The sequence below is a fragment of the Anomaloglossus baeobatrachus genome, chromosome 8, assembly GCF_048569485.1.
Source record: "Anomaloglossus baeobatrachus isolate aAnoBae1 chromosome 8, aAnoBae1.hap1, whole genome shotgun sequence".
Classification (NCBI taxonomy): Eukaryota; Metazoa; Chordata; class Amphibia; order Anura; family Aromobatidae; genus Anomaloglossus; species Anomaloglossus baeobatrachus.
The window spans coordinates 206,061,999-206,087,128 of NC_134360.1; the positions used below are offsets into that span (position 1 = coordinate 206,061,999).

The 25,130-nt window shown below is 46.1% G+C and overlaps 1 protein-coding gene across 3 annotated transcripts in view; it reads left to right on the plus strand.

Moving 5' to 3' along the window:
* Window positions 1–25,130, plus strand: part of SHISAL2A (shisa like 2A) — a 104,015-nt gene that overhangs the window by 26,746 nt on the left and 52,139 nt on the right. For 2 of the 3 annotated variants that reach the window (XM_075321063.1, XM_075321064.1), the window contains exon 2: window positions 12,099–12,238. In XM_075321063.1, coding sequence (XP_075177178.1) covers window positions 12,099–12,238 — 140 coding nt within the window. Of the gene's footprint in view, window positions 1–12,098; window positions 12,239–23,471; window positions 23,545–25,130 lie in introns of all 3 variants that reach the window. The other variant, XR_012725045.1, reaches the window with a different exon arrangement.

Consider the following 25,130-nt stretch of genomic DNA (forward strand, 5'->3'; position numbering starts at 1 on the left):
CTGCTCCACTGCGGGCCCTTCCTCCAATCTGCCTCTCCGGAGGCGGTCACGGTAAAAGCCAACAAAACATTATTATTTACATGCCACAAGTTTGTGGTTTCCCTGCTAGTTCTCGGGCCTGTTCGTAGTAGTTTCTACGCATAATTTGAAAAGGGGGTCCCAACGGGGACCAGTTGCCGGCAACGACCGGTGCAAATCAAGCTGCAAATCAGATAACATTCTTCTGTATCATTCTTTTTCAAACGGTACTTTTAACACTCTGGTGGTCCCAACGGGGGACAACTGCAACGGGACTCCACTGCCCTTACTGGTCGCTTTCATCATCCTCCGCCGGCCCTGGGTGGAAGAACACAGGCACCAGCCCCTCCAGCGCATAGCAGGCGCGACGAGGAAGGGCCGCCCGGTATCCGTTATTTCCACTCCGGGGAATGTAAGTGGCCTCCATGCCATCCAGGGCGACGACTCCTTCGTCCTCCTCGGAAACAGGCTCTGTGTCCGGTCCGGAGTCGCTATCATCCGTCCCTGCGCCAGGTGGGTCGCCGCCAGCCGCCGCAGCTTCTGGACTCGCCACTCTCTCGGCCACTGCCACGAAGGGGTGTACGCCAGACGGGCCAGGCGCAGCACGGTGCACGGGCAAGGAAGACGGAGGCGGCATGGGGGCCAGGGGTAGACCGGGTCCCTCAGCCGCAATGGCCGGTCCCTCGGGGACACAGGGGCGTGGGTCACTCACCAGCTCCTCCATCATTGCTTCCATTCCATACACCCGAGCGACCGCGGATACCGCTTCCACCTCCGCGGTCCACTGCTCCATCAGCAGACATATCTGACTCCGGTAGCGTCGGCAGATCCCCGCCGTTCGGGCCCTGAGCCACGTCACTGTTCCGGGCACCGGCTCGGTAGCCTCCGCATAGCTAGGCGGGGCAGACATCCTTTGCAGGGCTCAGCAGATCGCGGGGTCCCGGCGTCCTTTCTCGTATAGCCGCGGGCTACATGCGGCCAGACGCCATCAGTCCCCCTTAGTCTCTCTCCGGCTCCCGGGGCCCAGTGATGGGGTAGGTAGGGATGGATGGCAGGCGGGTTGCGGGGCCTGGTGAGGTGCAGGGTTGCAGGGGCAGCGCTGTGCCGCACGGCACGGTGGTACTCACTCAGCCAATGATGAGGACACAGTTCTCGGTAAAACACACGGCTGGATGGACGGGTCCCACAGACGGCTGTGGTGTTGCTTCTCCCGGCAGGTTGATGGTGACTGCCTTTCCCTGCACCTACGTAGTGTAACGGTTCCAATGGGTTCCCACCGGTAACCCGCTCCCCGGCTTGGATATGGGCCGGAGGAGCCCCTTTTGCCCGCAGGCTCTGGCCCTGAGAAACGGTAGCCTTGGCGGTGGCTGTGTCTCCCTCTCCTGGTTGGACTGTCGCCTTCTTTCGGGACTTGGTTGCTGGGAAACCCAGGAGGTCCCCTTCGCTAACGAATTTGGCAAATTCACGGCGACTCCTAGCCTTGCCGGGGTCCGTAAGCCCCTGCCAGATGGTGCTGACTTCTCTTTGTGTACCGATCCGGTACCGCCGGGCCACCGCCTGTCCACGGTCCTTGCGGTAAACTCCGATAGGCCACTCCTGCAGACGGTCACCACCGTCTGCCAACCTTGCTGCTCCGTCCGGGCCACACACCCGGACCAACTTAGTCTGCTCTACTGCTACTTCGCTTCCTTCCACTTTCACCTCTCCAACTAATCTGACTGTTTTCCTGCCTCCAGGACTGTGAACTCCTCGGTGGGCGGAGACCAACCGCCTGGCTCCACCCCCTGGTGTGGACATCAGCCCCTGGAGGAAGGCAACAAGGGTTTTTGTGTCTGACTTCGGTGTGCCTGCCGGGAGTGTGGGGTGTGTTGGTATTGTTCTCTGTGGCCCCTGGCTTGTCCAGGGCGCCACATAATATGCTCACCTTACCTTCCGTTGCACCGCTGGCCTCATGGTACTTGTAGTTCACCGCGATGTACCCGGGAACTACAAGAACCATGAGGCCGGCGGTGGAACGGAAGGTAAGGTGAGCATAATACTGTATGTGTGTGAGTGTGTGTATGTTTGTGTGTGTTTGTGCGTACATGTGTGTTTGTGTGGACAGTGCAAGTGCGGGTTAGAGCGCGGTGGATGGACGGAACCGGAAGTGTGTGAGGTGAGAATTTCGCTCGTACAGCAAAGCTTTCTCGTAAAGCAGGTTACAAATTTACAGAAAGCTTTGCTTGTTAATCGAAATTCTCGTTAAGTGGGTTACTCGTTAAGCGAGGTACCACTGTACTCTGTTCTGAGCATGTCTGCGATGTGGCATTACATGATTGGCCGTGGGTGATGTCAAAGATGATGCGGGGATCACATGGTCCTCGGCATGTGATGTGGCATTACATGATTGGCCGAGGGTGACGTCACTTCTGTCGTTGCTCGTTACTATTGGCCCTGGGTTGTTCCTGTTAATTATCCTCCATCTTGTGGGTGGAGCCAAGTTTATAAAGGGCCTTGGAGCCCGCCTCTCGATGCTCAGTTGTTACATGTGCTTGTGTGGGAGTAGACGCTCCATGCGAGTCTGCATAATATACCCGCTTCCCATGCTTTAGGGGACTTGGGCTAGGTAGGAACCTCTCCCCCTTCGCTCCTGTTTACTCTCTGCGGATAGCATAGAGAGTTCCCTGGATCCTTATAGTGCGGTTAGCACACGGGGCTTGGACAGGGACTTGCACTTGAGCCATTTCAGAGAAAGCTATTGCTCTCTGTTATCAGTTGTCATATTAAACTTCCTCTATGAGCATAATAGAGGTTAGTTCTTAGGTTTGCCTGTGACCATTAACAGGAGACCTGTGCATTCTCTCCTTACCTAGGAGCATTGTTTATGCTTTGTTAATTTACTAGCTTACTTCTGTGACGTAACAGAAGTATTTCCTATTCGTATGGGATAGTCGCCCTAACTTATTTATTTGCCACCACATATTAGTTTATGCTAATACGGTACTCGCTGTGAGTTAAACAGGGTGTGTCGTACTAGTCCTAGTGTTGCTGTGGAGTAACAGGAACAAGTACTACTTCTGTGGTACAGACACCCTTTTCTGCTGTCACTAGCAGCAGTTGCACGGTGGGCCCTGACTGCCTGTTACTCGTAATTAGTTATAATACCAGGCAGCCCCGTAACAGCATATCTATATTCCCATATTCACTGTTACACATATCTTAGCTCTACAGAGTGCAACTGTCTCCTTTTTTGTCCCAAGAAGTGGCAACCCAAGCTAAGCCAGACACTGGAAATTTTCCATATGTTATTATGTGGGTTGGTGAGGACAGTGGGACAGTTCCAGATATCTAGGTCTGCTTTTAGTAAAACACTTTGAAGCCTAAACTAATTTTCAACTTTACAGAAGATAAAACTTAGTAAACCTTTCTTACTGCACATCCCTGGCATAGCGTATGAAGAACTACATTCATTATCTTTGGTTTCATGGCCAGTGTTTAGATCATGTTAGATATTTGTGTTGTTCTTTTCGGTAGAACGTCATTTTCAGAAAGTGCAGATGGCTTATTATTTCCACAACGTAATTCCAATCTACACAGTCAATGTTTTTCCTCCTCATTCAGGAGCAAACAATGAAACTGAAGGTCGTAGTAAGCCATTTAGAACCCAAAAGGATTAATAGCCTTGAAAATCATAGGATACGGTTGGTCCCTATTTCCATAGACCATCTCTGTGCACAATACATATGTGATATTTTAGAAAACAATGTAGCTTTTTAGGCAGTTTGCTATTTCTCGTCAATTTGACGATTGCTTGCAGCTTTGTTGGGCTTAGATTGCTGGTTCTATGAAGTGCACGGAGTATAAAGTCTTCTGTCAATATCTTCACCGACAATCCTGGTTTCCAACAGACACTGAAATAGGTAAATTGTCCATTAATTAGCGTCTGATGCAGAAAATTGTTACATCTCTCTTGGTATTGATCCTCCAGAAGACAATATTAACCCCTTCACACTGGGCAATTTTTTGGGGTTTTGCGCTTTCGTCATTTTTGTCCTCACCTTCTGCCAAGAATCACATCTTTTTCTTTATCTTTCCATCGACACAGGCGTATGAAGTTTATGCTGTATGACATACCCAGATTAGGACGCTTCATTCAGAAAGATCTAAATGAACCGCTTTGTCACGCTCCCCGGGTCCCCTGTCCAGCTCCCCGGCTCCCCTGCCACGCTCCCTGGCTTCCCTGGCTCGCTCCCCGGCTCCTCTGTCCGGCGTCCCCCGCTCCACAGCCTCCAGGCCTCCTCACCTAGGATCCCCAGGCGTCCCGGTCCCCGCTCCCAGCGTCCGCTGTCAGCTTCACTCCAGCCCGGCTCCCCTGCCTCCTGTTCGCCGCTCCCTGCCCTGGCTTCTGGCACCCGGGCCTCGCGCATGCGCATTAGGGCGCGCGCGCGGTCATTGACCCTTTCTTAAAGGGCCAGCGTCCACAGACAGGATATTGAACACACAGGTACAGGGTATAAAGGGGTTTAATGTCCAAGTGGGCGGGGCCTGTTCTTCGTGTTTCCTAAGCTAGGAGTCAGGTCTCCTTGTCTCTGTGATATACTCACCTCTCTCTCTTCTAGAGCCGCTCCTGCCTCGCCATCCGGTCCTGACGATTCCCGAACCCCGCACGCTGACTATCTGCCATCCCGTCAGTCCGTACCATCTTTGATCCCTGTGGTGACCCGTCCTCTCGCTCCATCAGTTCCGGACTTTGCCTGACAACATCTCGGCCTCCGAACCTGAGCTCCGTCACCCGGACTACCATCTGTGACTCCGTGGTCCCAGGGACTTCTACATTCCACTATTTTGCACGGACTATCCTGCTACCTGTAGTGCTCCGGCTACCGGACCCCTTGCCTTCCGTGAGGAGTTCGGCCCAGTGGATCCACCTCCTGGGTCTGCCCGTCCACCTGGCCCTAACACGCTTGTACAAAATTAATTCAAGAATGGATAGGAAGAAATATTTTCTTTGCTTTATTTCACTCTTTGTGATTGAGCATACTAAATAAAAATGACACGCAGAGAATAAAAGTGGTAACATGCAACGCTAGAGGATTAATTCGGAAGAATAAAAGAGACTATTTTTAGAAGATTAGGGAAATATCTTCCAGCCATTGTGAACATAACTGAAATAGTCAAACTTTTTCTTTTATTCAATTTTTCATTAAAACTTCATGACATTGAAGGTAGCTGGGGAGAGAGATGTAACAGGTATATAAAACAAACGATGGCCATTTTACAGCTTAGAAAATTGGTGACTTGTTCAATACTTATTTTACCCACTCAGCATTGGACTGGCGTACCCCAGTCCTCTCTGCGCCATGATGCATTTCAGCTGGATGTGCACCCTTCGAGGTCGTATGGAAGGGTAAGTACGTGTGACGGGGTTAATCGTTTGTGCGGCACGTTCAACAAATTGAACGTGCCGCACATACGATGGGGGCGTTGCAAATCGCATACGATATTGTATGCGAAATTGCAACGTGTAAAGCGGGCTTAACACTGAGGGACTAAAATCTGTCTTAATACAAGAGATAGAAGAAAGGTTGTTTGGTAACACAAAATGTAAAGAATCTTTTATCTACCCAATATTAACCCCTTCATGACTAATGATGTACCAATACATCATTAGTCGTCTATGTCTCTAATGCGAGCTTGCGGTAATCTCCGCACATGTGTGCTGATCTAATCAGCAAATATATGCAGCTAACAGGCACGGGTGGATCGAAGACCCTGTATAGGGACTGGCTAGGAGGGTAGGGACAGCTCAGGTGTGGTTAGAAGATGTCCATATATCCTCTCACTAGTGCCAGGGCCCACTGTTGTTATTGTGTCCCCGGAGTTCCCCCCTTTGTCTGTGGTATTTTTTCGGTGTGTTTTTTTGTTGTGTGTCAGACCTCGGTTGGTCTGAACGCACTCACCACGCTCATTGCGTGACATTACTCTTTAAGTTGTTTTGTTTTTTTTTTCAGGGGGAGAGGGGGAAAAAACCCTTTAATTACTAGGTAAATAAAGGTCATCAAGGTCTATTTTTCATTAATAGGTTTAACATGAATGGAAAATGGAAGTCTATGGATGATCTCATAAAGTAGAATGATATATAAGTAACATATTACAGATATCTTCAGTTAAATAATGCCGATCAATAAACAATAGGGAGGTAATTACCGTATTTTTTGGTAATTTTTTAAATTTGGGAGGAAAATGAGGGGTGTGTCTTAAATTCTGAATATAGCTTACCGGGGGGCTGTCTGTGCGGCGACCAAGTGCGTTCGGGTAGCCGGGTGCCTGTAGCTACGTGCGGGCGGCCAGGTGCTTGTCGGTGCCGGCTCCCTCTCTGTCCTACAGGCCGGCTGCCTCTCTGTGCGTGTGGGTGGGCGGCATGCTGGCTGCCACTTTGTGCGTGCGGGCAGGTGGCTGTGCGGATTGCGGTGGCTGTGCGGTGAGTGTCCCAGTTCAAATGATGGCGCTCCGAGTCAGCGCGTGCGCAGATGGAGCCCTTGGATGAGAGCTCCATCTGCGCATGCACCGAAGGAGGCGCCATCATTTGAACCGTGACCGCGAACACTGAGACACTCACCACACTGGCCTGCACTATTGACCCGCCGCTGCTGCCGCCACTGGCACCATGGACCCGCCGCTGCTGCCGCCACTGACAACATGGACACGTCGCTGCTGCCGCCACTGACCGCTGCTGCTGCCACCACCGCTCGCCACTGCTGCCGCTACCGCTGCTGTCCCTGACCACCACCGCTGCTGCCGCCACGGACTCGCCGCCGCTGCTGCCACCACGGACCCGCCACTGCTGCCAGCACAACATCTGCCTCCTGTGACCCACTTCACCGCCACTGCTGCCCCCCTCTGGTAAGACAACACTGGAGTATAAGACGGACCCCATTTTTATTTTTTTTACCTTTTTTATCTCTAAATTTGGGGTGCGTCTTATAATCCGGTGCGTCTTATAAAACGAAAAATATGGTAGATAGATAGAATCCGAGACAATGTTAGAATATTTTTAAGATGATAAGGAGAAATAAAGTAGTGTATAAAATTTATGACACAATAATTATGAAGAAAGGCTTTAGTAAAAAAGTTTAATAGTGTTAAATTGTTAAATTAATTGGGCAGAGATGATCTAGATTTTTGGATGAGAGTTTATGGAAATGCAAAACATTTCTAAAGTGAGAGTATAATAAAATAGAACAATTTTGTTATTACAAATTGTATTTTACACCTAATAGATTAAAACATCTTGGGTGAAGATTAATGTACTTCAAAACACCCACATTATTTAGGAACAATGAAAAATTTATGGAGATTGGGCCGGTGAAGGCATAATTATCTCCATGTGTTCTTGAATATATGAATAATAAAAAATATGAAGAAAACAAGTAAAGAATCATTTTTTTGTAGTCAATAAAAAAATGGTTTATGTTTTTCCAGATCAAATCAAGAGAAAAATTATATTAAATCTTTGTGAAATTATTACAAAAATGAATCCCTATTAACACTGTGTTGCACATAATAATAATAATAATAATAATAATAATAATAATAATAATCTTTATTTCTATAGCACCAACATATTCCACAGCGCTTTACAATTCAGGAGAATCATATACAAACAAGTAACAGTTATAGAAAATACAATATTTAAAGGAAAAAAGACAGCCCTGCTCGTGAGAGCTTACAATCTACAATGAGATGGTGGGGGGGGGGGCAAGGTACAAGTGCTTATTTATAATGACAATCCAGCCATCTCAAGGAAATGGGGGATAGATAATGGCTTCCTGGACCAGTTGGCCAGAGCCTTGAGATGCATTTGGGTGCCATGGAGTTTGACGTGGGGTAATTTTCTGAGAAGTTGTGGAGGGATTAGGTGAAATTAGTTTGGCTAGGGATTGTGATAGGCCGCCCTAAAAAGATGCGTTTTTAGGGTGCGTCTGAAGCTGAGTAATTTGTGATTCGTCCTAACTTCTTGGGGTAGAGCGTTCCAGAGGTTTGGTGCAGCTCGGAAGAAGTCTTGGAGTGGGAGGTTCGAATTAGTGTGGTTTTTAGTCGAAAGTCATTTGCAGAGCGTAGAGAATGGGTGGGGTGATAGACAGAGAGGAGGGTGGAGATGTAGAGGGGTGCCGCATTGTGGAGAGCTTTGTGGGTGAGAACAAGCACTTCTCTGGTTTCTACAATTGTCTGAATTCTTTGATTCCTGGACAGGAACTAATGATAATCAATATTTTCCTTCAAGATGGTTCTAACTTTCTGGAAGAAGTTGACAGATCAGCTTTGCAGGATGAAGCCTTGTCACGGACCAGTGATATCCAAACTGTTTGGTCATGTTATTGATTAAATATGTCTTCTCTTAAGAAAAAATACTGTAATACTCATTGTTGGATGCATTGTCTTACAGAGAAATAACCTCATAATCAGTAATTATCAGTGGATTTAGAGAATGGGTGATGGGGGAATTTTTTTGAACAGCTGAGAGTCCTTACCTTCATTGATCCCTGTTCTTCGTCTCTAGGAGTTATGGCTGCTATAATTCTGCAACATTAGCTGACTTATTGTTGGGGTCTGGTCTGGTCTAAAGGCCGGTTTACACGAAACAACATCGCTAACGAGATATCGCTGGGGGTCACGGAATTAGTGATGCACATCTGGCCTCGTTAGCGACATTGTTGCGTGTGAAACGTATGAGCAACCGCTAACGATCAAAAATACTCACCTAATCGTTGATCGTTGACACGTCGTTCATTTTCAAAATATCGTTGCTCGTTCTGGATGCAGGTTGTTCGTCATTCCTGAGGCAGCACACATCGCTATGTGTGACACCCCAGGAACGACGAACAACACCGTACCTGCGTCCTCCGGCAATGAGGTGGGCATGTCTTTCATGCGGCTGCTCTCTGCCCCTCCGCTTCTATAGGACGCCTGCCGTGTGACGTCGCTGTGACTCCGCACGAACCGCCCCCTTAGAAAAGAGGCTGTTCGCCGGCCACAGCGACGTCGCTGGGAAGGTAAGTACTTGTGACGGGTAATAGCGATATTGTGCGCCACAGGCAGCGATTTGCCCGTGACGCACAAACGACGGGGGCGGGTACGATCGATCGTGAAATCGCACAATCGGTCGTCTCGTGTAAAGCAGGCATCAGGCTCAATAACTGAGCAATGTAGCTATAAATCAAATACTTGTGTGAGATAAACACTTACTAGGAAGCTGCAGAAATCTGTATTCTTCTGCTTCCTCCTCCTCTTCCCTTTCCACTTTCCATAAACTTCATTAAGCAGCCGTAAAGTGAAATTTCAGTGATCTGGTAGGCCATCTTGTTTTAACCAAGACAATTTTTTTTCTTCAGAGTAAATTATGAGTTCAGGAGTGTGCCAAGCCAGTGACAAGGGGACTACGAATGAGTAGGGCAACAAGCAGGTACAAGAGGGTAATGTAATGCCAGGGGAGGGGAGGACCCCCAGTGAGCAACACAACACAAAGGGTACACCAGGGAAACGATACAACTGTGGATCCTGGTGACAGAGAGAGGGGAATGGGGTCACCTTCTAACACTCACCTGAGGCTGTTCCCTGCGCTCCCTAATATCCTTAGACTGGTCCTACCCCTCGAACGCTGATCACGTGCCTAGGCCTTTGCTGGTCTGAACTCACCCCAACTAGTGAAGGCCAGAGAGACATTAGTACAATAAGACAACACAAAGTAGGTAAGACAAAGGGGTAGGGGAAGACACAACAAAAAGCGCTTCTTAGATTCTTCCATAGGAAACTTCACAGCTGCAATACTAATAACACCACAGCTATGCAGCAACAAACTCCTTTAACATGGTCAGCATAGGAATGAGCTATAAACGGCATAGGGAGGAGTGACGAGCGAATATTTATAACAGAATGGAGTGGCTGCAGCTGAGGTTACAAATACGATCCATCTCAGAGTATAGGATGAACAGACACTAAAGCGGAATTGCGATCCACAATGCACTGTGACCTTCTGATCCAACATTCCTCCTCGTGACAAGGAGGTGGAGAGGATTAGAAAAAGTGGATCATAAAATATATTACAAAGTTTCTTATATTTGCATATACTCTTGACTTATGTAATGTTTGCTGACACAACAGTGACCAATTAAAGCAAAATCCCTTTTACCCTGGTTGAAACTGTCAGTAAGCAGTGTGTTACCAGGTCATTTATCTTCAGTTGGGTTACGTTCATATTGCAGATCCAGATGTTTATGAGGGTTGCAGTCTTTCAGCAGTAGCCAGCTTACTAGGCAAGGACTGAAGGACTACACGCTTAATTACTGTTTGCTATAGAGCTTGTAAGCACTTCTTTTAAACTGACCGGAGTACTGGAGTGTCAGTCCCGCTGTGTTCCTCTGATGCTGCAGAGGCAGCAATTTCTCTGTTTGCAGCATCAGAGAATGCACCGTTTGTTCCACTGTAGCTCAGCTCCCATCAAAGTGAATAGATCATCAATATCCAAGTCCCAGACAACCCCTTTTATAGTATATTAAAGGGCCACCAAACAACTAATCACTATTATTGCTCATTAAATCCTCCATTCTTTAATGACAATGAATGATATAACTTTGATCAAACTGTCCCAGTCTATACAGCAAAGCTGAAAAGTGAGCTGATTAATAAATGACGTGTACCTATGGAGTGTTTTCCAGTTTTCAGTGTGAAAATATTATGACATGCATCTATGAATGTAGTCCGAACTGTGAATCAATCATGAATGCACCTACTTCCTGCAAGCAGGACGCCGATGGCAGGGGAGGGGTGCACTACCTCTAAAATTTACCATCAGATGGCTTTGATTGAGTGATCACTCCTGTCTGTGTACTCTATGATATGCTGTTTTTTTTTCCCAGAGGTTAGTGATCAGTGCAACCATATTGCAGTTTTTTTTAGTATAGAAATTAAAGGAAACCTATCACCAGTTTTGGTGACTATAAGCTGCGGCCATCACCAGTGGGCTCTTATATACCGCATTCTAGTATACTGTGTATATAAGAGCCCAGGCCGCTTTGTAACGTAAGAAACACTTTTATAATACTCACCTGCATGGTGGTCCGGTCTAATGGGTGTCACTGCTCTCCGGTCCGGCGCCTCCTCTCTCCGTGCTCCTTTTACTCAGCCTAGTGTGGCTGATGCATCTATGTCATCCACATAGGCTGACATTGCGGTACTGCGCAGGCGCACTTTGATCTAGATAAAAAGAGAATAATATCAGTTCACCACATAGACGTCTCCTCACAGCTGCCAACGTGAGTATGTAGAAACAATGCACGGATCCTGTGGCTGGTATCCACGTAGAAGCACATTTGGCCACGTTTTAATTTTTTTCACTATTGTGTTTTTAACGTTATGGAATGAAGCAAGAAGTTTATTTTACCAGTGCTGGATTCAAACTCCTTTTTTCCTGCACTTTGATCTGCCCTGCTGAGGACAGATTAAATTACTGTAATGCGCAGGCGTGAGGAATGGTTAAAGACCGCCCGCGCATGCGCACTACAATACTTTGATCTGCCTTGAATTGGGCAGATCAGAGTGCACCTGCACAGGATCTCAATGCCGGCTAGTGTGCTCCACAGAAGAAGGATGGAGATCACTGCAGAGAGGAGGCACCCGACCGGAGAGCAGCGACACCCATCGGACCGGACCATCCCTTAGGGGAGTATTATAAAAGTGCTTTTTACGTTCTATAAAGCGGCCTGGGCTCTAATATGCGGTATTCTGGAATGCTGTATATAAGGACTCACTGATGGTGGCTCCAGCTCATAGTTGCCAAATCTGGTGACAGGTTCCCTTTAAAGCGATCCTCCAACTTTAGCTTAAAATGTGGAACAAAAAATGTAAAATTTAGCACATAGGCACCATAAAATCTTAAGGGGCTTCACATTAATGAAATATGTTATAAATGATTGAGGAATGGTTCATTTCAGAAGATATTTTTTTATTTTTTTTTTACTTTTTATTTCAAATGAATATATAATTGTTACTAAACATCATTGTATAGGCTGGTCGGCATTCAGCATGTGCTCTTGTTTCTGCAGCGTGGGGGCACTGGTGGGCTTATCCATAGCGGCGGTGGTCCTGCTGGCATTTATCATCACTGTTTGCGTTCTCTGCTATCTGTTCATCAGTAACAAGCCGCACAACAAGCTGGATACTGGGCTGAGCCTACAAACGGCAGGTGAGCTGAGAGTTGTTCCATTTCTGGGCTTTGAGCCATCCTTTGTATATCCTTCATGGCAGACAGGATACAGAACTGCACATCATTGTTTAGCTCTGTAATGAATTTCCAAGCTCTGGATCCATTGCGTCTATAAAATGAATGATATAATCAAAACTGAGTGTAACGAAAAAGATATTTAGCAGACAATGATAAAAAAAAAGCATTGTAGCAGGTGTAGCAAGTACAAAAGAAGCCAAAATTACTTGACAATAGTTGTATTAATATATTTTATAACCTTAGAATAAGTCATCAATATCGAATAAGTGAAGGTATGACATCTACTGTTTTTCCCCAAAAATAAGACAGGGTCTTATATTATTTTTTGCTCCTAAAGATGCTCCAGGGCTTATTTTCAGGGGACGTCTTATATTTTCCTATTAACAACAATCCACATTTATTCTTCAACAACAAAAATAATCAACATTTATTCAAATATAATCAGTCATCACATTCTGGAACATCAACATTTTGTGTTAATCCTATTACTGGGTCAGACGCACATTTTCTTATCTGATCTGCTATTCTTATAGTGCAGAACCCATCCTATAGTGGGGGGTACATACCAGATTTACAAAGGTTTAAATTATCTGCCTAAATGTATTATTCTCTATGTACTGCTAAGTTTACCCCCAAAAGAAAGCAGACACCCCCTAAAAGAATCGCACTTACTAAACCACAAACAATTAAGGGTGCTTTACACGCTGCGACATCGCTAACGATATATCGTCGGGGTCACATCGTTAGTGACGCACATCCGGAGTCGTTAGCGACATTGCAGTGTGTGACACCAAGGAGCGACAATCAACGCTCGCAAAAACGTCAAAAATCATTGATCGTTGACACGTTGCTCCTTTTCATAATATCGTTGGTGGTGCATGCCGCTGGTTGTTCCTCGTTTCTGCGGCAGCACACATCGCTATGTGTGACACCGCAGGAACGACGAACATCTCCTTACCTGCGTCCACCGGCAATGAGGAAGGAAGTAGGTGGGCGGCATGTTCCGGCCGCTCATCTCCGCCCCTCCTCTGCTATTGGACGGCTGCCGTGTGATGTCGCTGTGACGCTGCACGAACCGCCCCCTTAGAAAGGAGGTGGATCGCCGGCCACAGAAACGTCGCAGGGAAGGTAAGTTCGTGTGACGGGTGTTAACGAAGTTGTGCGCCACGGGCAGCGATTTGCCCATGACGCACAACCGACGGGGGTGGGTACGCTCGCTAGCTATATCGGTAACGATATCGCAGCGTGTAAAGTGGGCTTTAGAGTTGAAAAGTGAATGGGCTCTCACATACAAATCTGCATCTCAGTCAGGTCCCTCTGTATTCTACAGCAGTTGGCTCCCCCTGGTGACTGGAAGCAGTATCACTTGAGTCATACTGGTATCCAATCCATTTGTAAGAGCTGCAGTGCAATGCAGCTCGAACATTAAGGGACCTGACAGCAACAGAGATCTCTGTGTGAGAGCCCATCCACAATCAGCACTTGCCAACTGTAATTCTTTGGGGCCTGTTGATTGTATTTTTTGGGGGTTGGGGGGAGCTTTGTTTGCTTCTTTTGGGTGTTTCTACTTTTCTTGGGGCATTTCAGCTTTCTTTGATGAAGAGTCCTGCTATATTCTTTAACTTTTTTAGCTGCTTTTTAGCTGCTTATGGAACTGCAACTAGGGCTTATTTTTTGAATAGGGCTTATATTTTAAGTAAAACAAAAAAGACCCAAAAATCCTACTAGGGCTTATTTTCAGGGTAGGCCTTATTTTCAAATAAACAGGGTAGTACCCCATCAATTAGCTTACAATCATGGCTGTCAAAAATACACATCGTCCAGAGCCAAAATTCCACATCTCCGTACAGTGTGCCATGGCGGTTCTTGGTTACTGCAGCTCAGCTCCCACCAAAGTAAATAGATCATCACTATCCCAATCTCAGACAACTCCATTCATAGTATATTAAAGCGCCACCAAACAACTAATCATTGTTATTGCTCATTAAATCCTCCATTCTTCCTTGACAACGATATAACTTTGGTCAATCTGTCCCAGCCTGTACAGCAAAGCTGAAAAGTGAGCTAATTAAAAAAGTACATGTGTCCCTATGGAGTGCTTCCAGTTTTCAGTGTGTAAATGTTATGACTTGTGTGGAGACACGGGGCTCAGTGGGTGCTCTCATCCACTAAAACCCGCCGCCTTTAGAAAGACAGCGTGGCTCAGGGCTCATCCCAACTGAACGCATGCCTCCTTAACCGTGGGCGTAACACTACTCAGACAACACAGGGTGAGGAAACCACAATAATTAGACTTTATTGGATCCCCAAACAATTAACGGCACATAACACATAACCAGCAAAACACACAAATGTAACAGGCAACAGAGTCTCACCCTTCCGTTGGCTCACCAGGGATTTAGAATGTCCATGCCTCACAGGTTCCAAGCTGTCTGAGGTCTGCAAAGTCTGTAACAGGTGACTGAACTGTCCCAACCTGAGTGTCCTCCTTAGGTAGTCCTGGTTTGATGTTAAAATCCTGGCAGCCGGAGTCGAAATCCCTAGGCTGTGGATATGGTCTCCAACCGGAACTGGAGCCCCTAGATTGAAGCCATAAGATATCCTGATCCTCTAGTCAGCTCCTGAGAGCTTAGACTGGATCCATCAGCATCCATCAACCTTCATCAACCTGGTGGCTTAAAGAAGTCCCTTTTATAGCCATAACTTTTCCTTAGGATACACTGCGTCCTCATCGATTGGTTGAACAAGATTGCTTCTCCCATTGGATGAATTTCAAGCTGCATGGATAATGTTCATTTAAATGATGTGCATAGAAAGACTCAGTATATCTACATGGAGTCGGCAAGTCACCGACTAGACAATGGCTACTAAGGTAATTACATTATCAATACACAACTACAATACAATGGTTACTGGAAATGTCTGGAGAACAATACGTCTGGCTTTCAGTGGCCAACACAATTACATTGAGTCAACAAGAGTCTTGTAAAAACAATGAGGGACTTCTCCCCCGTCTGTAGACAATCTATCATGCTGTCTGGCTGGATTTTAAGAAACTTTAACCCATGAGAGTCCATGTCGTCACAACTTGTTTGATATGAATAGTCACATAAAACGTCAGCACCCCCCCCCCCCCTTTAATATGTTTAAAGGATATACAACTGAGAAAAAGCTCAATCCTCATAATAGCATTTAGTTCCATATACACAAAGGCATTGGGATCACTGCACACTTTTCTTTAGGTTGACCTTCATGTTTTACGAATTGATTTTGCGGTGATTTATCAAGAGGCTTTTCTGAGATGTATTGATGGCCTTCATTAGGATAGGCAATTGTTATCTAATTTGTGGGGGTTGGACATCCGGGACTGCAGCTCTGTTACATTCATTTGAATTGATTGCTCGGGAATCCGGCATTCAGACCACCACAGATCAGATATTTATGACCTAGCCCATGGAGAGGACTTCTTCATTATGCCATTTGTACAATGTTTTAATATTGCATTCTGATGTGCATGGTCAAAGTCCATATCGGATATTGCATCTAGCCTTCTCTGCACTTCACGCGATGACCTCCACATCTTACTATGATAAAGGCTAGTTAATGCTAGCCAGGCTCATTAGATCAATGTTAGCCAAACCCACCATTTTGGTCTAAAATGGGATCAGCACAATAATTCTTCAATGGCTGGAGTCATGTAGACGAAGGATTGGGTATGTTGGTTATCACACGATTAAGTGTTTATAGACCTGGGAGATAAGTACTATATTATTCTGACTATAATGTAAGAGGATGGCGAATAGCGCCCTCTCCTATGAAGAGCTGGGGTAAATAAGCATTGTATGTATAACAGTAAAGATGAGATGTAGCAGTGCCGAACGGGCTCATTGTTTGGCTCCACTCAGCGGTCACCACTGGTATGGATTAAGTAGTGAGGAAAATGTATGTGTTTATATGTTGTAAATATTGTGTATAACATGCACTGGTCTCTTGTGCTGTGTTTGGTAGGAGATGTAGTACATAGCCACGTATAGAAGTAGGGTAAGGATAGGTGTAGTAGAAGTGATAAGATAGGGTTAAGTGGAACTAGGGAACAAGCAGCAGGTGGAGAATGAGAGGAGTAGTTTAGTTAGCCAGAAGAGTTAGAATAAGGAACACAGAGAGTTTAATAGAGGGTTACCAAGGAGAAAGAGATGGTTGGGAGGAGTAAGTGTGGCGCCCCTGAGGCTCTGGTCGCCACAGGGTACTGCACCTCAATTAATGTACGGTATCTATCTCAGGTAAGGAGGGGATTAATCGCCGGTGCTCCACATTCACACACTACATACAGCTTAGGAGCCTTCAGACAGGGTGGGATGGCTCAGGGTAGGCAGGGGGATGGCCATGACGACACATCGGACTTCCCCGGTCACTGAAGCCAGTCACATGGGGGGCGGGTTTCACTTGGGGTTGAAATAGGCGCAACACACTCACATAGAGCAGATCCGTCGGGACCATAGTTCTGTCAAGTCATCTCTGGAGACTGTGTTGGCTCGTCCTTACCGGCACTGCCGCCCAGCTCTTAGGTACCAACGGCCATTAAATCCCTCTAAATCCACCCGGAGCTTGCTCCGCCTTATCTGACTCAGGTCAACAACATTATCTTCTTGCCTATGACCAGGGTTGTCATCTTGACTTTTTTTTATTTCTGGACGGCTTATCAAAAAGTCACGTACTGAATATTTTTTACGGACACATTGGAAAACCATAATAGATCATTATAATTATAGGGGTTTGATGTCTACTCTACAGCCCATAATTCTGATATGAAAACATCAGCCGCTTTCACTATGAACTGTAAAATGATGATAATTAATTACAGCAAAAAAAAATCTGTATAAGTTTCCTCAGCCTCAACAAAATCAAGGATGCCTTAAGCTAGGGGTCCCTAGGCTATCCCTGTCCCCAGGATTACCTCTAATGGTAGAGATGCCTGAGTCCCACACCTTTCTAGTTTCCTACCTACAATTCATCTCAATGCCCTTTTATTGCGAACACATTGGAAAACCATAATAAATCATTATAATTATAGGTGTTCAATGTCTACAGCCCATAATGCTAATATGAAGACATCAGCCGTGTTCACTATGAACTGTAAAATGATGATAATTAAAGTAAAAAAATCTGTATAAGTTTGCTCAGTATCAAGAAAATCAAGGATGCCTTAAAGGGAACCTGTCACCAGATTTGTTGACTATAAGCTGCGGCCACCACCAGTGGGCTCTTATATACAGCATTCTAACATGCTGTATATAAGAGCCAAGGCCGCTGTGTAGAACGGAAAAATCACTTTATAATACTTACCTAAACAGTCGTTGCGGTAGAGTTGGGCCATACGGATGTCTCTGTTCTCCTGTGACGGCGCCTCCTCTTTCGGACATCATCGTCCTCCTACTGAAGCCTGTGTGCATGATGCATCCTACGTCATACACACTCGCCGGTCCCGAGTGCAGGACCTCAAAGCCGGCGAGTGCGGATGACGTAGGATGCATTATGCTTCAGAAGAAGGACGACAAAGATGGTCGAAAGAGGAGACGCCGGCACCGGAGAACGGAGATGCCCATATGACCCAACTCCACCGTAGCGACCATTTAGGTAAGTATTATAAAGTGATTTTAATGTTCTACACAGCGGCCTGGGCTCTTATATACAGCAAGTTAGACTGCTGTATATAAGAGTCCACTGGTGGTGGCCACAGCTTATAGTCCCCAAATCTGGTGACAGGTTCCCTTTAAGCTAGGGGTCCTTAGGTTATTCCTGTGTCCAGGATTACCCCTAATGATGGAGATGTCTGAGTCCCATACCTTTCTATTCTTTTAGCTTCAACTCATCTCAATGCCTTTTTTATGAACTGTCCAGGAAATCTGATCGATCCAATGACCACCAATATATAGATATATCCCACATTCTCTGTTTCCACAGGTATACCTAGTGTAGATTACTGAACATCTCTACTGGTCTCGGACTCTTACCTGCTGATAAACTTAGATAACAGAATTCCATGATTAATAATTACCTCCATCAGAAATAAAATAATTGCAACAAAATACTAAGCTGGTAATTCTTAACTGCAATACATTAGCTTAATGAAGTCAATTAGGTGGATAAGCTGTTTACACAAGGTCGTTTGGGTGGCTGCCATAGATTTCCTCCGTTGGAGACTTCCTTAATGAGAGAAAGCGTTAATTTAAGTCAAGATGAACCGTGGCAGAGTGTTCCAATGTGACAAGGAGCAGAACAAATTACATTTTTAATGTCCCATGAAGGCAGAATGAGAAGTGACCTATTTTGAGTCCTTGGCATTATAAAGTAGGACAATCTTCCTTTCTGGATATTGGTACAGGGAGATATGATTTTTTTTATTTTGCATACTGCACATCTATAAATCGTTAGATGTTTCTGTCTTGGTAAATCCATAGGACTAAGGGGCGATGTCGGTGGGGTCAAATCGAAAGTGACGCACATCCGGCGTCGCTGTCGACATCAGAGTATGTGAATCCTTTTTACTACGATTTACGAGCGCAAAAGCGTCAAAATCGTATGATCGGTGTAGTGTCGGGCATTTCCATAATTTCGGAAGGACCGATGTTACGATGTTGTTTCTCGTTCCTGCGGCATGTGTGCTGTGTGTGAAGCCGCAGGAGCGAGGAACATCTCCTACCTGCGTCCCGGCTGCAATGCGGAAGGACAGAGGTGGGCGGGATGTTTACGTCCCGCTCATCTCCGCCCCTCCGCTTCTATTGGCCGATGCCATGTGATGTCGCTGTGACACCGCACGACCCGCCCCTTAGGAAGGAGGAGGTTCGCCAGCCAGAGCGACGTCGCAGGGCAGGTAAGTGCATGTGAAGCTGCCGTAGTGATAATGTTTGCTACGACAGCTATCACAAGATATCGCAGCTGCGACGGGGTTGGGGACTATCGCGCTCAGCATCGCTACCATCGGCTTGCGATGTCGTAGTGTGCAAAGTGCCCCTTAGGCATTAGGAAATGTAATTTAATGTATGTATCCAGTGACCACATACTTGTGCATCTCAATAAATTAGAATATCATCAAAAAGTTAATTAATTTCAGTAATTCAATACAAAAAGTTAAACACATATATTATATAGAGTTATTATGGGTGGCTCAGTGGTTAGCACTGCAGTCTTGCAGCGCTGGGGTCCAGGGATCAAATCTTAACAAGGACAATATCTGCAAGGAGTTTGTATGTTCTCCCTGTGTTTGCGTGGCTTTCCTCCCACACTCCAAACATACATGCAGATAGGGAATTTAGATAGTGAGCCCCAATGGGGACAGTGTTGCCAATGTGTGTTAAGCGCTGTGGAATTAATAGCGCTATATAAGTGTGTTGGGGGGAACTCTTAACTAGAGATCACTAGTTGCCTACTGCCTGGCCTAATTGGTATAGACCAAGTGCATGCATAAAGAATTCACACCAGACACAGTCGGATATGAAATCTCTTCTTGGTCACAGTAAAAATGGCAGCCAAAAAAACCCAGGAGAACCCGTGCGGTCTCTGATATAGGCTAGGGGCGTACACAAGTTCAGATATGCCCATTTAGTGGGACAGTTCATGGGCTAGCCAATGGGGGAGATCTGTGTTACTGTTGATGGGCGGGTCTGACTTCAGTGGATCAGTCCATGGTGATGGTGATGGGAGGGACGTCATCTGGTGGATCCATGCTGATGGTAGGGTCTGTGATGTCATCGGGGGCCATCTTGGCTTCCTCTGAAAAGTGACTGGCTTATGTATAGAGAATTGATTTAATTGAACACACTTCTCACAGTGCTCTATGTCCAGAGGTTAATCAAGTATTTCATCTTATGGCTCTCCACAACAAGTGAATAAATATTATTAGTACAAACCGAGTGATCTATTTCAAGTGTTTATTTCTGTTAAGGTTGATGATAATGGCTTATAAGCAATGAAAACCCAAAAGTCATTATCTCCGAAAATTAGAATAATTACCACAAAATAACTGCAAAGACTTTCTAAGCGCTTAAAATGGTATCTTAGGCGGGCTTTGCACGTTGCGACATCGCAAGCCGATGCTGCGATGTCGCACGCGATTGTCCCCGCCCCCGTCGCAGGTACGATATCTTGTGATAGCTGGCGTAGCGAAAATTATCGCTACGCCAGCTTCACATGCATTCACCTGCCCTGCGACCGTCGCTCTGGCCGGCGACCCGCCTCCTTCCTAAGGGGGCGGGTCGTGCGGCGTCACAGCGACATCACACGGCAGGCGGCCAATAGCGGCGGAGGGGCGGAGATGAGCAGGATGTAAACATCCCGCCCACCTCCTTCTTTCCGTAGTGCCGCCGGCGGCAGGTAAGGTGAAGTTCCTCGCTCCTGTGGCGTAACACACAGCGATGTGTGTTGCCGCAGGAACAAGGAACAGCATCGTACCATCGCTGCAGCAAAATTATGGAAAAGTCGGAGCTTGCAACGATGATACAATAACGACACTTTTGCGCTCGTTTATCGTATCATCTAGGATTTACACACTACGACATCGCAAGTGACGCCGGATGTGCGTCACTTTCGATTTGACCCCACCGACATCGCACCTGCGATGTCGTAGTGTGCAAAGCCGCCCTTAGTCTGGTTCAGTAGGCTACACAATCATGGAGAAGACTGCTGACTTGACAGATGTCCAGAAGTCATTGACACACTCCACAAGGAGGGTAAGTGTAGCGCCCCGCGGGCTCGGCTGCGACCGCCGAGCCGCTCAGATCCGTGCTCATACTGCGGGTGGTGGCTCGAGCCTCTCACGGACCCGGGGGTCACGTCGCTCTGCAAAGGAGTTGGCGCTACACGTGGGGACTTGGGTGAGGAGTTCCACGGCCGGGGCCGCGGTGGTTTGATTTGGGATGTTAGTTTGTGACGCCACCCACGGGTTGTGGTAATTGTAGACACCACCGCTGCGGTGAAGGTATGGGGGCTCCCGGGAGCGGTGTAATGGCGCAGCTAGGTGTTGACCCCTCCGTGGGTAGGGGGTGTTGGTCCCGGGGCCCGATAGGCGAGGGCCGGGGTGCAGGGTGAAGTGTTGCGGTGCAGTGAGGTGCGGTGCCTGGTGGCACTGGTGTACTCACTCTGACACAAGACACTGGAGTCTCTGGTAAACCAAACGGAGTGATGAACAGGGCCCGCAGCCGGCTGCAGCTTCTCCGAGAATAGGTTGGTGGCTTCCGCCTTTCTCCTGCACCTCTGTATGTAAATGTTTGACTCCTATGCCTAGACACCGGTAGTCCGCTCCCCGACTTGTATATGCCGTAGGAGCCCGTTTGCCCACAGACGCTGGCCCTTTGGGTCTCTATGCCTTGGTGGTGGCTTTACCCTATATGGTTGGGCTGTTGTCTTCTAACGGGACTTGTGTGGGATAGGTCCTTAAGTCCAGTCCGCAATCAGTTGATTCGACTCGGCCCTGTCGGTTCAGGGCTTTGTACTGGGTCTGAGTACCCTGCCTGGTGCTCCGGTATCCAGTTGGCATCTCGGTTCGGTTCTGGTGGGCCACTACCCTGTCCCGGTCCCTTACGGTTCCACCGGTCATCTTCCTGGTCTCCTGCAGACGGCCACCGCCGTCTGCCTCCTTGCCAATGGTGACTGGGCTTCGACCCAGCCACCTGGTAGTCTTTTGGCAGCCTGGACACAGGACTGCCCGTGAACTTGACTGCTCTACACTTGCACTTCAACTCGACTTCTCTAGACTGTGTGTTTTCCTGCCTCCAGGCCTGTGAACTCCTCAGTGGGCGGAGCCAACGGACTGGCTCCACCCCCCTGGTGTGGACATGAAACCTGGAGGGTGGTGACAAGGTTTTTAGTTTGACTGATGTCACCTAACCGGGAGGGGGTGTGATGTTGTGTGTGACTACCTGGGACGACCCGACTAGTCTGCGGCGTCACATTAGCCACAAAAGGTCATTGCTAAAGAAGCTTGGCATCCACAGTGTGATGTATCAAGCATATTAATGGAAGGTTGAGTGGAAGGAAAAAGGGTGGTAGAAAAAGGTGCACAAGCAACCGGGATAACTGCAGCCTTGATAGGATTGTTAAAAAAAGGCCATTAAAAATTTTGGGGAGATTCACAAGGAGTGGACTGCTGCTAGAGTCAGTGTTTCAAGAGCCACCACAAACCAGCAGATGACAGCACCCCAAACCATCACTGATTGTGGAAACTTCACACTAGACTTCCAGCAGTTTGTATTGTGGCCTCTCCACTCTTCCTCCAGACTCTGGGACCACGATTTCCAAATGAAATGCAAAATTTACTTTCATCTGAAAACAACACCTTGGACCACTGAGCAGCAGTCCAGTTATTTTTCTTCCTGGCTGAGGTAAGATGTTTCTGGCGTTGTCTATTGGTCATCAGTGACTTTACTCAAGAAATTCGACAGTTGTAGCCCATGTCCTGGATACATTTGTGTGTTGTGGCTCTTGAAGCACTGACTCCAACAGCAGTCCTCTCCTTGTGAATCTCCCAAAAATTTTGAATGGCCTTTTCTGAACATTGCTATCAAGCCTCCACTTATCCCGGTTGCTCCCTTTTCTACCACACTTTTTCCTTCTACTCAACTTTCCATTAATATGCTAGGATACATCAGTCCGTGAACAGCCAGCTTCTTTAGCAATTTTCCTTTTGTGGCTTACCCTCCTTCAATGACTGCCTTCTGGACATTTGTCAAGTCAGCAGTCTTCCCCATGATTGTGTGGCCTACTGAACCAGACTAAGGGACCATTTTAAACGCTTAGGAAGCCTTTGCAGGTGTTTTGTGGTAATTATTCCAATTTTCTGAGATAATGACTTTTGGGTTCTCATTGGCTGTAAGCCATAATCATCAACATTAACAGAAATAAACACTTTAAATAGATCCCTCTGTGTGTAATGACTCTATATAATATATGTGTTTCCTTTTTTGTATTGAATTACTGAAATAAATTAACTTTTCAATGATATTCTAATTTATTGAGATGCACTTGTATCTAATCTGCTAGGTTGAATTTTTGTGGACCATAAAGACCTGAATTTTAGGGTTTGCTCACATTTCTGTATTAATACGCCGAGTGCAATCTGAGCGAACCCATATTGTGACTTCAGTCTCACCGCTATAAGTGTTGGCCATTCACACTAAATGAATTTTGTCCAAATTTGCAGATTTTGTCAGGACCTTTTCATTGCTGTGCATGATGAAGCCCTACTCTTTTCGGATAACAGAAGTCTGTAAAAGGTAGGGGGCTGTTTGTTAAACTTTTACAAGCCAGATACTTAAAAGCAGATAAGCTGACGTAAAGTATCTGGCAACGTATTACTCCCCTCTCCCTTTTGAGAGCACGCGCATGCTCGGCTGCGCTGAGCGTGCATGTATTTAGGGGAAGTATACAAGAATAGCTACACCAGCTTAAAGGGAATCTGTCACCAGGTTTTTTATTAACCTATCGGAGACCAGCATGATGTAGATCACTTGCTGAACTGCTTAATGCAGTTTTGATTAAAAACTGTTTTACCTGCTAGATCTACCAGTTCTCTGAATCCTGAACTCTGTATAACCACACCTACACCACTGATTGACAACTTTCTATGTACACTGTGCATAGGTAGAAATGGTGAGTGGGGGAGGGACTGGGCTACTGGGCATGATAGTCTCCTGTTGTTAAAACAGTGATTTTATTCAAAGTACAGCAAGAAGCCCAGTAATTGACACATCGCTGAATTGTGGTCTCTTTGTCTACGTCATGCTGCTCTCAAATTAGGTGGCAAAAACTAGAGACAGATTCCCTTAAAAGAGGACCACATTTTTCTGTGGCTGAAGGATGAAATAAACCTTTTTTTTAATCTCACCTCTCCCTTGCAGAGATATTAGCAATCAAAGTATCTGGCACCAAATTAGTTCATTCTTGTTAAGTCCAAGTGGGTGTTATCAGATGGGGGCGTGTTCTTCTTCACCCTCTATCAAGTCGCCCAATCATAAGCAGGCAGCAACACACAATGAAAGAAAAACACGCCCCCACTGTAGCTTACAACTATGGTCTCCTGGTTTAACTTTATGCATAATTAGAAAAATCTGGGAGTAGAGCACAGGTAAAAAAAATAGAAAACTCTGACATCACTAGAACAAATGTTATTGATTTTTTGCTGTTTAGATAACTGGTTTTTTTCCTACTGACTCAGCACTATTTTTTCTGTATGCTGGTTGACTTGCCTATTCAAGTCTATGGATGAAAAAAAAATGGATTCCACACGGAGCATGGTCTCACATCCTCTTTTTTTGGACACATTGCAATCCTTTAACATAGAAAACTTTATTTGGTCTAGTTAATTTGTATTAATTTATTGTGTGAAAGTGATTGCCACACGAAGGACAATGTTGCTGTGTTCACACTTTGCTTTTTTATCGCAGTTTTGATGTGTTTTTGAGTGCAGTTTTTTCTCCTTGCAGATTTGGTGCAGGAAATAATGTGCAGCATTATTTTTCAACTTTTTCAGCATTTTTGCAGTGTTTTTTTCCACCTATTGACTTCAATTTGAAAAATGAAAAAACACCTAAAAAATTAGGTAAAACTTGGGCTTTTTTCACTGCATTTTTCCTGCCAAGAGATGCAGAAATGGTGCAGAAATTTCTGTAACCAAATACTCAATGTGTGCAAATAGGCTATAAGTGAAAAATAGTCTGGTTTTTTTTCCAAATTGGTGCGTGAACTTAACCTAAGCCTGGGATCACATGACAATATATAAAATAAATCCGATTTTCATGCAGAAATGTGGGATGATTTTTTTTCTCATCTGTCATCCATGTGCAATCTGTTTTTTTTTTTT